We start from the raw sequence: 15,347 nt of genomic DNA on the forward strand, positions 1-15,347 counted from the left end.
TCCCCTCAGCCTCCCAAAGGTGCGGGATTACAGGCTGAGCCACCGAGCCCGGCTAACTAAATGTTAAAAATTTTTCTAATAGAAAAAGACAATATAAATATTACTTTGGTGTTACTGATGTAGGGAACCATTTTATTATTTTTTAAATAATATATTTTTGTTATATAAAATAACAATTTTGTTAATATTATTAAAATCTCAGAGATCTCTTCTAAACCTCTCCTGGCTTCACTACTCTAGAGAAAAGATAGAAGAAAGCATTCTTTAGATTCCTAATCAAGCAAAGCTTTTCCTTTTTATGCTTGTTTTGTATATTCTGAATATGACAAGTACTGGAGTTTTACTTCATCTAATCTCTAAAAGAGTTAGGTTTAAGCAGAAATCTCAATGACTCTTCGTGTCATTGCCTAACCTGGGCTTTGCATGCACTTCCTTCCATACTGTGCTGTGTTCAGGTAATTGGGACACTCAGGACTAGTCATTACCTAAAGTACATTAGGCTGCTTGGGCTGCCATAACAAGATACCATATACTGTGTGACTTGAACAACAGACGTTTATTTTCTTACAGTTCTGGAAGCTAGAAATTCAAGATCAGTGTGCTAGCAGGGTTGGCTTCTGATGAGGACTCTCTTCCTGGCTTGCAGACAGTCACCTTCTTGCTATGCCCTCATCCTCACATGAGAGAACTCTGTAGTAACTCTTCCTCCTCTTTTATTTATTTTTTATTTTTATTTTTGAGTTGAAATCTCACTCCGTTGCCCAGGTTGGATACAGTGGCATGCTCAAGGCCACCCCAGTGTCGACCTGCTGGGTTCAGGTGATCCTTCCACCTCAACTTTCTAAGTCGCTGGAACTACTGGCACAAACTATCATGCATGGCTAATTTTTTTTGATTTATTGTAGATATGAGGTCTCGCCAAGTTGCTCAGGCTGTTCTTGAACCCGGGGGCTCAGGTAGTATTCTCACCCTGGCCTTCCAAACTGCTGAGACTACAGGCTTGAGCCACAGCACCCAGACTCTTCCTTTTCTTTTAAGTATATCATTCCTTTCAGATTAGGACCTCACCCTTATAACCTCATTTAACTTTAGTTACCTCCTTAAAAACTCTGACTCCAAATACAAACACATTAGAAGGCCAGGGCTTCAACATATGAATTTTGGTGGGATATAGTTCAGTTTATAACATAGAGCTAAGGGAATATAAATAATTTCTGAAGTTTTTTGACTTCTTAGACTTTGTTATATATTACATTTTATGGTATTTAAATGTTAAGTGTACAAAGTTCAGTGGGTTAATATGCCTACAGCTAATCAACCTTGGTTTTATAAGCCAGAAAAGGCTATATCTTTCCAGTTAAAAAGCTGCCTTAGTGTGTGCATGAGTTTGTGCATGTTCATGTATGTATACATGTGAGAGAGAAGGAGTTTGGAGAGTGGTAGTGTGCATGGTTTGCTTTGCTCTTGATGTGATGCCTATTTTTCTTAGAGGAATTATTGACTATAACACACTATGAAAATTGGCTTTGTAAAGAAATGAGCTGTGAGAATTCCCTTGTTTGGGGGCTTTAAGTTTAAATGAGATTTAAAATTTTTTTTGGAAAAAATTTTAGGCAGTCCTGGAAAGTTGGGAAACCTATTTTATTTTGTCTTTTGTCTTCTAGTTATTTTGGTAGGGCTGTAGAAGAATGGAGACAGTTCCACAGTGATCTTAATGACCTAACACAGTGGATAACGGAAGCTGAAGAATTATTGGTTAATACCCATACTCCAGGTGGCAGCCTGGATTTAGAGAAAGCCAGAATGCATCAGCAGGTGAGTGCTTTCTGTCAGAGGAGTAGGATTGCGCATATATTTAACATGTAGCTGTTATGACAATTTCAGAAGTAGACACCAAATGTATTAATTTTTCAGGAGTCTAGCCAATTTGTAATTTTTGTTTCAGATCTAGTTTCCAGTTTCAAAGGCTTAAAAAAATTGGTCATGTACTATTTTCAATGAGGATTTTAAAGACATTTAAATTAAAAAGTACTTATTAGTGATTAATTTGGAAAGCAATTTTATTTTTTTAAAGTTTTATATTCAGAATAACATTTATAAATTTTTTGCATCCAAGACTACAGAAACATATGAGGTGTGACAGTTAAGTTTGTGAACTCTTTCTATAACAAGTGCTGCATACCTCATTGCTGAATATCACTAAGATCACTTCAAAGTACTCCCCCCTGGAAGCTATGTACTAATGCCAGTGTCTAATCCACCTGTCAGAACAATTTTGGAACTCTTTTTCTGGAATGGCCATCAGAGTATCATTGTGAGAATATTGGAATTTGAATTAGAGCAACAAACAAACACTGAATTTCTGTTAAACTTGGCAAGAGTGGAAGTGAAATCAGGGACATGCTTGTCCAAGTTTATGGGGATAAAGCCACAAAGAAAATGGTAGTGTACAAATGGATTAAACGTTTTTCTGAGGAGAGAGAAAGCATCGCTGATGAAGAGAGGACAGGACAGCCAGTAAAGAGCAGAACTGATGAAAATATTGCAGAAATTCACTGAATTGTATTTCAAAATCATTGACTGACTGTGAGTAGCATAGCAGACAAAATAAACATTGATAGAGAAACAGGGAAATCTTAAATGAAAATCTTGACTTGAAAAAGGTGTGTGCAAAAATGGTCGTGAAGGAGCTCTTGTATCATGACAGTGCACCAGCTCACATGGCACCATCTATGAAGGATTTTTTAGCTAGTAAACAGATAACAGTTTTGGAGCACCCACCCTACTCACATGATCTGGCCCCCAATGACTTTTTTTCTTTACTTAAAGATAAAAGAAATATTGAAAGGAAGACATTTAATGGCATTCAGGACATCAAGGGTAGTATGATGACAACTCTGATGGCCATTCCAGAAAAATAATTCCAAAATTGCTTTGATGGGTGGACTAGGTACTGGCATTGGTGCATAGATTCCCAAGGGGGGTACTTTGAAGGTGATTGTGGTAACATTCAGCAATGAGGTACGTAGCACTTTTTCCAGGATGAGTTCATAAACATAATAATCAGACTTCGTATATATATATACCCCACTTCTGTTTTCTGTACTTAAACTCTTAAATGCCTCACTTTTCTTTGTGTCATTGATAATTAGCATAAAAGTAAATTATTCTTGAGCTACACAGGGCAACTGCTCATGTAAGTCTAATTCAGTTTTGGAAAAATATAACACAATAGCTAAGTCAGTTCTGCTGATAACAATAGATATTTAAAAATAATGGCAGAAAGAAAACACAATTTCAGTTTTACCATTGTTAAAAATATTTTCTCTTTTATTAAATTTTTAAAATGTATTTTATGCAAAATAGTCATGAGGATTTAAAGAGAATGCTTTTCTTTTTCTTCCTTATTTTTTTAATTTAACACACTAGGATAGCTCTGAGATATTTTTTCTTATGAGCATTTTTCTTATTTTGGAGTTATAGATAAGTGTTTACATTTGACTTTAAAATATCTCTTTAATCTATTACTTAAAAATTTAAAGACCAGAAAGCAATGTTTCTATAAAATGTACACTGAGGTTTACTTATGTATGGTAGGACATAGGGCATATGGGGATATATAGTTTTTTTTTTTTTTTTTTTTTTTTTTAAAGAGATGTTCTTAAACACTTGTTTGGAAGAAGATGAGCAACTCATTTTTGATCAAGCATGATTGATGCTTGTGCTTTATGCTGTTATTTGTTGTATGTTATTAGGCTGGTGTATTTCACTATTTTGCCTGATGATGTTTATGAGGGTGGGTTAGATTTCAAAATACATTTCACTTAGCGTGTTCACTGCAATGTAATTAAATTGTTTTAAAATGTCCTTTTCATGAACATAAAATATCATTTCAGAAATTTGTTTCTCTAACACTTAAATTGATGCCACAGTACTTGGGTGGATTCATGTACCAGAACAGTTTAATTTAGGAATGGAATAAATGTTGGGTTGTGTTCTGTTACAGGAACTTGAGGAGGGCATCAGTAGTCACCAGCCCAGTTTCATGGCTCTAAACCGAACTGGGGACGGGATTGTACAGAAACTCTCTCCTGCAGATGGAAGCTTCTTAAAAGACAAGCTGGCAGGGTTAAACCAACGCTGGAGTGCGATTGTTGCAGAAGTGAAGGATAGGCAGCCAAGGTGATTTAATATTATTGGTTGTGCGTACAAGCCTGAAGATATACTGGGAAGAATCTTTTAAGATACAGTTCAAAAAAAAGAGATACAGTTCAATGAGCTCAAAGTTCTTTTATTGTCTGATATTAAAATAGGAATTTTATTGGCATTTGAGACTTCCACTGCCCACACTCCCTCTTACTGTATTTTTAGGCTGTCCATAAAGTCTCACTTTTCTACTCAGGTACCATATATCTATAAAACACCTTTATTCCTTTTATTCTGACTGTTTATTATGACATGGTGATTATGGTGGGATCTTAAAGTAGTTGAAAGGGTACATAGGACTTCTGGTCTGAGGTTCTGGGTTCAAGGTCAAGCCTTTTTCTTGCTTATTTCCTGACTGAGCCTACACTGGTAATCCCTGTCACTATGTTGCTCTTAGTGTCAAAGGGTGTGCTCTATGCAAGTAATAAAGTTCTTCATCTTTGTGATATAATAAATATATTATGGTTAATTTTTATGCCAGATTATGCTGCAATGCCCCAGATTTTATTAGTACATCTTCTGGTTATAAATATGTTTGATTATCAGGGAATATAATACATTATACATTTTTATATATTTAAAATTATTTGAAGTTACTTTCTGAGCTAGTCCAGATGTAATGAACAATTTCTATTTAGCTTAATATATTCCATCTCATTAATGATATCTTTTTATTTATTTTTTATGGTAGTTTTGAGTTAAAAAGTCTAAGATTTTTTTTCCTGCTCATTCTAACTCTGTAGATGAGATATTATTTCAGTGATAAGCTATTACTTCATTAAAGACCAATCTAATACTTTATCAAGTCCAGTATAACATCACATAAAATATTCACATATGATGTGACCTATGCTTGCTGTTTTAAAAAATCTGTTACTGTGTGTTTTGGTAAGAGACAATAATAATTTGTATGCTTTGATTGAGAGTTTACCATGTGACAGAGAGTATTTGGCACCTTGCCCACATTGCCTCATTTAACCCTCACAACTCGCTTCCTTAGGGTACTGTTAGGGCTTGTACAGCTTTGGAAACTGAAGCTCAGTGAGGAGAAGGTAAGTCACTTGTCTAAGACCGCACAGACAATAAGTGATAGCGCTTGCTGTCTTATGCTCTCAAATATTGTACTGTACAAACTTGGTAAGACCTCAGAGCTCTCTGGCCAAAGATCCCCCTTTTGTAAATGAGTACTATGCTGTCACCTCAGAGGGTTGTCATGAGGGCTAAATGAGACAATGTTTGTAAAGGATGTATGCTTGACTCTTCATAGGAAGCACAACATATTTGTTTGTCACGCAGGTAGATTAACCTAGAACTTATCCCTCAAGCATATTATTACTGAATTTGCCAGTGAATGATTAATTGATTTCATTGGTATTTATTGAACTTTGTGTGTAGCACTGGGTTTACAAGTATGACTAAAGAACTCTGAGATGAAGAAGGAAATGATTATAGAAAAGATTATTGAGAAAGGTATAGTGTTGTCACACAGGCAGGTATGATGGGCTGTGGAATTTAGGAATTATAGAAGAGGGCTACTGAAGCTGAATTTTGAATCTTTCATTTTATTTATTTATTTATTTATTTATTTTGAGTCAGAGTCTCACTCTGTCACCCAGGCTGGAGTGTAGTGGCACGATCACGGCTAGCTGCTGCAGCCTTGACATGCTGGACTCAGGCGTTCTTTCTGCATTAGCCTTCCAATTAGCTGGGACCTCAGGCTTGTGCCACCACACCTGGCTAATTATTTATTGTAGGGATGAGGTCTTGCCAAGGTGCCCAGGCTGGTGTCACACCCCTGGGCTCAGGCAATCTTCTCACCTCTGCTTCTCACCTCTGTTGGGATTACAGGCATGAGCCACCGCACCTGGCCTATTTTGAAGCATTTATAACAATTTCTCATATATCCTTTCTGGAGGAATCCGCTAAAGAAAAGAAATGAAACACAAAAAAGTGGGAGGTATGAGTAGCATGGCCATGTGAGAAATCTGCAAAGGAAAAGATGGAGAGGAGGAATCAGGGGACCAGGGGCAGGATTGGAAGCTGAGGTCCCATAGGATCTTATATGTCAAACTAATCAGTTAGCGGGGCAGGTTCTTCTAGCTTAAAATGATCTATCTCCTAGGCCCTATTAAGGAAAAACATGTATCTGCTGGCAGGGTATTAAAAATACATGCAGAAATTCCCCTAAAATTTTTCAAATGGATCTCCATGGAATGTGCTAATTATAACTCCTGAAATTAACAAGGAACTGTAATGAGTAATATGTATTTTACTCATTTTTTTGAAAGTGAAAAGAGTAATGAATCTCTTCCTCAACATATATTTTGACTAAAGCGATATTTGTCTTAATAAATTCATGCTAAACCTCTCTTCAGATCTGTAATCTATCTTAAAGTGGGGCCTCCTTGGAAGAGCTTATATGTTCACTTTTGTCAGAGTCATCTAGTTTTATCACATAGGTCCATTTGTTTTTATATTGAGTGCTCGTAGTGAAATATTTATACAATTTAGCAACTTAGGGTAGTATTCCTTAATGAACAACTGTTATCTACTATTTGAACATGAATTTGTAATTTGTTTTTACTTTTAGGAGTAACATTTAAAATGTAGATTATATTTAATCAGTTGGTGGATGACAGTTTTAGGTGACGCAAATATGTCTTATTGAAATCACTTGATAATGTTAGTTTCCTTCATATTTCTATTTTCAGTGTACTAAATTAGTCATGATTACGAAACATTTAAATTTCAACATATTTTGAACACAAAAGGACTGTAAGAGTGTTTGGGAACACTTCCAAAGTTATTTAAGTTAAATAACTTTTCAACACGGAGGGTAGATTACCTGTTTTAGTATTGGTATTCTTAATAATTAGTACTGTTGCTTCATTTACTTATTTTTAATCATGAAGCAGCATTCGCTCCTGATGAATACTTAAAAATTGTGATTTAGTAAGACTTTCATTCATTTTCTAAACATGATAATACTCACCTTCAAATATTATTCATTCCTCATTAAACAAATACATATTATTTAATATTTTACTACATATCTTGCACCATTATGTTAGGCCCTTTGTGATTAAAAATAAAACGTCACAGTCATAAAAAACACAAATTCTTATTAGGCATGATACAATGTGATTCATTAAAAAATTTCATCCAGTGTTTTAACTAGCAGTTAACTATAGCAGCTATATATAATGATACCACAAAGCTTTTAATAGCTTTCGAACCCTTTTTTAAAAATACATAATTTTATTTGTTGTATGAATTTGAATACTATTCCCATCTTCTGACAGATGGTTTATATTCTTATAAAAGTTATTCTTATAGCATTTTAAAGATCTAATTAAGGCAGTTCCTAATTTATATTCATTTGACTCTTTTTTTGCATCACATCAAACTTATGCTTTGTCTTTTTCAAACATCTTTTTATAACTTGGTGCTACATTCAAATAAAATAATTGTTTAATGAATTAACCAAATTTACATGTTTCCTATCTTTCCTAATACTTATAAGATTTTCCCTTTCTCAGTACCTTGCCTTGCTCTTATTCTTTCTGTTCTATGAATAAAGTAAAGTAATAGTTGCCACCTAATGTGATAACATCTCATATAATGATGCCTTCCTATGTCTATGAAATACTCAAAGAGAATTATGTGTTTTTCCTTATTATTTTAGATAAAGACATTTTTTGTGTTTTCAAAAAAATTCCATTATGTTGCACAGTGGTGTCTAGCTTTAAAAAGTCTTTTGTATTAAATTTCTATATAGATTTTATGACAAGGGAAGATAATATTCTTTAGTTTCAATGATTTTGAATTTAATTAAGGAAAAATTCTTCTTATTCTATCATTATTAAACAATCTTTAATATTGCAGAATGTATATATTACTATAGATTCCCTTAAAGTTATATTAAAATAATTATTAGGGACTATTTATTTAGGAAAATATGTAGTCTGGATATCCAAAACAAATATATAATTTTCCACTTAATTGGGTAATTTGTTTCAATATTTTTCAATAATATATTCTTTTAGGCTAAAAGGAGAAAGTAAGCAGGTAATGGAGTATAAAAGTAGGCTAGATGAGCTTATCCGTTGGTTAACAAAGGCCGAGAATGCTGTGCAGAACAGATCGACTGCTGAGCTGCAAGAAAATCTGCAAGAATTAAAAGTAAGCTGGTTTATCTGTCTCTGTTTTCATCAATGCCTCATAATGCCTGAACATTATGCTTAGGAATAAGAAAAGAATAAGAAGTTTTTGGTAAATGTGGTGAACTTGAGAAACTTGAACCTGAATAACTTCTTGCAACTTACTATACGTTTAATGTCATGGTTGTGTTAATCAAGTTTTCTTTGTTGATATGCAACCAACAAGAATTGTTTATAGTTGAGTAGGTATATAATCTATAAAAATACATAAAGATATATAGATATGTAACATCCAAATATTTAACATTTTTTATCCATAAATATCTATATTTTTTGCGTTAAAAAGAAAAATACTTTTTGCAGAATAAGCATACTATACTCACATTTTTATTTTGTGTATACACTTATGTTCACAAGTGTAAAAGTACACGTGAAGGCTCCCTACTAATTTGATAAGAGATTTTTGTCTATAAAGGAGTATGATTAAGGCATTTTGTTAAAGAAAAGGCTAATAATGATGGAAAATATTATGTGACAAACACTTATTACGTTTTCTTTTCAAATGTGATACTATCTAACACACTTGTTCCTGCTTTATCTAAAAATGTCAATAGTTTTCATGGAATGTTCCTTTTTAAAGCAATTTGAGGAGAGTTAGAAAAGGTGGGACAGTATATTAGGGTGGTTAGCAAGGTGGAGATAAGAACAGAATGTTAAATTAGCAAAATAAATATAATATTATATGATCTCATTAAGAAAGGAGAGAATGCCAGAGAGTGTGTTTGTGTACACGAGCACATAAATGCACACTGAAGGTGTGTGTTCATTCCTCAGTTGGCTATAATTTGTTAACGTGAGTTTAAGCTTCTTACAAGTTAATTTTTTATTCAAGAAATTAAAAATGCATATTTATAAGAATATTTTCCATAAAGATTCCCAATACAGTTGTTGGACTTTCCCTTGTCTGACAATCTTCTAACCACACCTGTCATGTGACTCCTTTAGGACTTAGCCCGAGAGATGGAACTTCAAGCTGAAAAACTCCAATGGCTGAATAGAACTGAACTGGAAGTGCTTTCAGATAAAAGTCTCAGTTTACATGAAAGAGATAAAATTTCAGAAAACTTAAGAACTGTAAATACAACGTGGAATAAGGTGTGCATATAAGGTTGCTGTAACACATGTCTCACATTTGTTGATTTTATTATCAAATAACTGGAATTTATAACTGTTTTGCTTTTAAATGTATCCAAATATGGACACATTTTACTAATAGTTATAATTTTTTCATCTGTCATAGATAAAAGTATATATTCTCAGAGCATACTTTTTTATTTTACATAAAATTTTTTCACCTGGGGGATTGATACATTACAAACTACACTAAATAATGAACATATGTTGGAATTAGGTGAAATGCTAGTGGTTATATTTTGAGTATAAAGACCTTAAAATAGCTTCCTGTTGTCATACATGCCTTATCATACATGTTATGTTTATTTTTAATAATCGTATTTATTATACATTTACTAGGTTCCAGTGGAATGTAGTGGCATGTGACTATAAATAGGACTAAGATATCTTTCCCTCATACCATTCCTTTTTGCAGTTGAAACAGATAAGTAAAAATGAAGTCATACATTTCCTTTTAGTTTGACCTGGTACATACCACATTGGAGTATGAGGTTATTTTCTCTCTTTTTAATCCTCTTTAAAATGTTAGCCATTACCTTCAATTTAATGATGTGGGTGCTTTATTGATCTTACCTCTCTGATTGAGAATGACTGCCTTTATAAGTCACTGTTACTCACACATCTGTTTCTCTTGCCTAGACCTCTCCATGCTTCAGATTTGCATAGACAACTACCTGTTCAATGTTTCTACTTGGATGTCTGACAGACATCTCAAACTAACATACACAATTAAGCTCCTGATGTCCCTCTCTCCCTTGTGTCTTAATGAGGTGGGAGACCACCTCAGTTCATGGCAATTACATCCTTATTATTGCTTTGCTCAGAAACCTTGGAGTCAATCTTACAGTATATTAAATTATATCTAAAACTGAAACAAAAAACCCTGCAGAATAAAAAACTATACCTCGGAGTCACCATCATCAGCTTCTCCTTCAAAAAACATAACTACCTGATGGTGAGTGTAATGGATGGCCAGATGACTACATATGATAAGGGAAATGTAGCAAAAGTGTGACAACTGTAGATACCAGATGGCACTTGGGTATTTCCTGTAGAATTTTTTAGCCTGGCTCGGTGGCTCAGCCTGTAATCCCGCGGCCTTTGGGAGGCTGAGGTGAGTGGATTGCCTGAGCCCGCGGGTTCGAGACCCGCCTGGGCAGTGAGACCTCATCTCTACAATAAATCAAAAAATCAGCCGGGCGTGGTAGCACATGCCTGCAATTCCGGCTACTTTGAAGGCTGAGGAGGAAGGATCGCCAGAGCCCAGCAGGTTGAGGCTGCGGTGGTCAGGAGCGGCCACTGCACTCCAGTCTGGGCGACAGAGTGAGACTCCAACTCAAAAAAAAAAAAAAAAAAAAAAGAATTCTTTAAACTCTTCCTAGATGAAAAAGTATCATAATTTGATTGCTTCTCGTGACCCCCATTGCTACCAATATGTTTTAAGCCACCATCATGTCTTGTCTTGATTACTGTAGGCACCTCTCCATTGGTCTGCCCTGCTTTCTCTCTTGCCCTTTGTCTCTTCTAGACAAAGCTGCCAAAATAACTTGTTAAAACATATTTCATATCAAGTAACTCCTCTGAGCAAAGTCCATTGCTGGTTTTCTATCTCACGTGGAGTGAAAGCCAAAGTACTTTCTGTGACCTGTAAATCCCCTCAAGGTCTGGCTTCTTGTTCTCTCTCCCACATTATCTGCTGCTACTCTCTCCCTACATTCCTTTCCAGATGTATTGGCCACCTGTAACTTGCCAGGGGACAATCAGAGCACATGTATTTATTCAACACAAAGGATGTCAGTGGGTATTATATAGAAAAGGACATGGTGGTCACTATGGGCCTACTGTGTTAGACAAATTTAAAGCTCCTGTTATTGCAGGATTTCATGCAGATTTTAATATAACTCTCTTGGGTGAATTATGAATGTCTAAGACCAGGCATTGCAATGTGATTGTATAACAAACATGCTTTGGGAAATACTAATCCGGTATATTTCATTGATGCATAAATTCATTCATTCACTCAAATTTTTTTGGATTCCCACTTTATGCCAGGTATCATTTTAAGAACTGAGAATGAGGCAAAGAGTGTGGCCCTGCTTCTACCCAAAGAGCTTATCATGAGTGAGGCCAGTAGACAAGCAATTGTAGTATACAGGTAGCCATGGTACTTAGAGGTGGGACACTGGCCTGGCTTTGAGGGGTAATTGCGGAAGGTTTTGTGGAAGTGATCATATCCAGGCTCATTTATGAAGGGTGAGTAAGTGTTGGTCAGGTAAAGAATGATAGAAAGGTCATTGTAGGGAGAAGCAGTAGCAACTGAAAGGGTCTAGAGAAGACAGGGAATGAGCACAGTGCATATAGGTCCTGGAAGTAGCTCAGCCAAGAGTGGAAAGCTGAGTGGTGTTCTCAGAGACCAGATCTCAGAGGCCTCACTATACATCATAAGGAATTTGAGCTCCATCTTGAGAACCATTCATCACTTTGTTGTGTTTTAGGCGTAGGAAAGTTTTATTTTTGAAAGATTCAGGTAGCTGCAGTATAGAAGTGGATGGAGTGATCCTAAGAATTGGTAAAGAAAGATTAGTTAGGACCTTTAGAAGAGTTTATAAAGGAGTGTCAGGTAAAGCAGATACGATAAATTCAGATTTGGGCATGTTTGAATATCTAGTTGACAGAGTTAGCTGGACTAAAGGTATGTTTGGGGGATGTCTTCAGTCCCTCCAAACTCCATTTAGTACATGAAACCACTGGAAATCAGGACTCAGAGTCAAGGGTGAAGGGTAAGAAGACCCAAAAACCTACTCTGTAGAATATTGGTATTTGATAGATGGGTAGAAGAAATTAAGCTGGTGAAGTAAACTTAAAAGGGTCAGTCAGAGAGGGAGGAGGAAAGTGAGAATTAGAGTATTAACAGAATTCGAGAGAAGGGAAGTGGACATCATTGTATGGTGCAGAAGGGCTGGACCACTAAAGACTCATCGGGGTTTCTGATAGCAATACTAGTTTGCAGTGGAGAGTGAAGGTGGAGACAAAAACTTAGGTTTTGGGAGGAAGAAAAGCGGTAGAGCTAACATGCAGAATAACACCTTCTCTTTCGAAAATATACTCATCTTTATTTATGGAATATTCTTCTCTTCTTGGTGCTGTAGATATGCAGAGAAGTGCCCATCTCCCTGAAGGAACGCATCCCAGAGCCCCTGTTCTGTTTCACAGACAAGGATTGCTGGTAAGATACATTTTTATCTCTTATCAAAGTTTAAAAAAGTCAATATAGCAAAATTTTATGATATGAGCATCATTTATGAATTAGAAAAATGTATTTAAAGACATCATGCCATTTTATTTATTATTCTACTTTCTATTATTTTAAAAGAATGTCTTTTGAAAAATCCAAGATAGAGGCTGGGAGTTGTGGCTTGAACCTGCAATCCCAGCACGTTGGGAGACTGAGGCAGGAGGATTGCTTTAGGCTAGGAGTTTGAGACTAGCTTGGGAAACATAGTGAGACATTATCTGTACAAAAAATTTTTAAAAATTAGCCAGATATCGTGCCATGTGCCTCTAATCCCAGCTACTCAAGAGGCTGAGATGAAAGAATCTCTCAAGCCCAAGGGTTTAAGTCTGCAGTGAATCAAGTTCATACCACTGCACTCCAGCATGGGTGACAGAGCAAGACACTATCTCAAAACAAAAACAAAACCAAAAACCTCCTCCCCTGACCAAGACCAAGACATAACTGGCTGCCCCATGTGGGTGGGGCATTTGCTTTCATAGTAGAAAAGACTGACCTTTTCCTGGACTAGAGTGGCATCCACAGGACCTTCTGAAGGGAAGGGAAGAGGCTAGGTGGGAAAATTGGAACTAGTTTCTGGGTCTGTGTAGCGTTTCAGGAAATTGGGTATAGCCCGCGATGTTAACATGTGCTTGGTTGGCGTGTGCAGTTAGACCCTGATCATGACAGAGCATAAAAGGTTTAGATATCCTTGTAAGCAGTTGGGAGATGAGGATTTGCATCCCAGAAAAGCTATTTATTGACAAATACTACTCACTTGGATGTGGAGAAAGAAGAGTGTTTCCTCATTGTTTCTTTCCTTCTACAGATTAGATCACAGGCTACTGTACCTATATTATAGTCACTGCTGCCTTGTGAGCCATTTTGCCTTACCCTTCCTCTGTTAAGCCACCTGGCAAAACCCCAAATGTGATTAATCCTTACTATTCATTTACTCTGTGCCAGCTGCTGCTAATTCTTTCTCCTCCTCATCTCTTTTCCTTCCTCCCTCCGCTCCTTCCTATCTCCCCCTCCACCTTTACCCTTTCCACCTCTTTCTCTTCAGTCCTTTTATTTCTCTTCTTCTTTTCCTCCTTCTCAGGAGTCAGAAAAAAAAAATGATGAGAGACAAGAGTTTTTCTTTCATTTTTTTTGAGGGCCAAGTTTGTGTTCTATATTACTTGTATTTCCCAGTAATTTGCACAAGAAATACCTGGGTCCTGGTCAGCTCTCTTGATTAATATCCAAAACATATCAATTGACATTTGACACTGCTTCCTTGCAAATGTAAGTTAAACTTCATAATCATAGATAAAAAACTTGATACATTTTATAAAGTAGGAATGGATTGTCCTACTTTTAAAAACATCATTAAAGCAAAGGAGCAGAGAAAATGTAAATACATATTTAGATGTATAAAAAACTAAGAGCAAACTGTACCTTCCATTAGGTGGGCAGGTGATTCTTAAGTTATTCATTCCTGGGACAGGTCTGAGTCCTGAAGCTAATCTCAGCGTGTCCCTCTACTATACGATGTTTTAATTTAGTTCCTTCTTATTTTAAAAAATCAACCACTTTAAAGTGAACAATTCAGTGGCATTTAGTACACTCACAATATTGTGCAACCACTACTTCTATGTAGTTCTAAAATATTTTTATGACTCCAAAGTAAAACGTCTTACTCATTAAGCAGTTTCTCCCATTCCCGCCCACTCCCAGCCCCTGGCAACCACCAATCTGTGTTCTATCTCTATGGATTGATCTATTCTGGATATTTCATATAAATGGAATCATACAATTGCCTCTTTCACTTAGCGTAATGTTTTTGAACTTCATCCGTGCCAGTTTTTCTTGCTGGCTATATACTCACTTAAAAGCTATAAGTATACACTCAGCACTAACTAATCTTACAGTCCTTTCTTCTGAGTACTCCTTGCTACCTCTCAGCTAATGACTTCATCTTTTATTTATTTATTTATTTATTTATTTGAGTTGGAGTCTTAACTTTGTTGCCCGGGCTGAAGTGCAGTGGCACACTCATGGCCACCCCAGCATTGACCTGCTGGGCTCTGACAATCCTTCTGCCTCAACCTTCCAAGTAGCTGGAACTACAGGTGCACGCTAGTATGCCAGACTAATTTTTGATTTGTTGCAGAGACGAGATCTTGCCAAGTTGCCTGGTCTGGTCTCGAACCCATGGGAAGCAATCTATTCACCTCGGCCTCCCAAAGTGCTGGGATTGCAGCCATAAGCCACTGGTCTGGTCCCTTATCTAATTTTTTTTAATCAATATTTTTTATTATGATGTTGTGGGGTACAGTTAAGGGTTAGGTATACAAATACGTTTCATTCAGGCACCCTGTTGATAAGAGGTGTTTCCCCGTCCCCAGACAGATATTTGCTACCATTAATCCCATCTCCCCCCCCGCCATAGTTTCCCACTACTGTCAGTCATTTTCTTATAGTATTACATTGGATGTTCAAGGTCCATTATATGAGTGACAACATGTGATACT

General features: G+C 36.1%; 1 protein-coding gene across 1 annotated transcript in view; it reads left to right on the plus strand.

Moving 5' to 3' along the window:
• LOC103254083 (utrophin-like) overlaps positions 1–15,347 on the plus strand; it is a gene marked incomplete at both ends in the record, with an annotated part of 282,458 nt that overhangs the window by 22,521 nt on the left and 244,590 nt on the right. The window contains 6 exon segments of the mRNA XM_008052243.1: positions 1,665–1,815; positions 4,007–4,182; positions 8,253–8,388; positions 9,372–9,521; positions 12,710–12,748; positions 12,750–12,786. Coding sequence (XP_008050434.1) covers positions 1,665–1,815; positions 4,007–4,182; positions 8,253–8,388; positions 9,372–9,521; positions 12,710–12,748; positions 12,750–12,786 — 689 coding nt within the window.

This window comes from Carlito syrichta, unplaced genomic scaffold (assembly GCF_000164805.1).
Source record: "Carlito syrichta isolate Samal-C Ts95f unplaced genomic scaffold, Tarsius_syrichta-2.0.1 Scaffold269186, whole genome shotgun sequence".
Taxonomy (NCBI): Eukaryota; Metazoa; Chordata; class Mammalia; order Primates; family Tarsiidae; genus Carlito; species Carlito syrichta.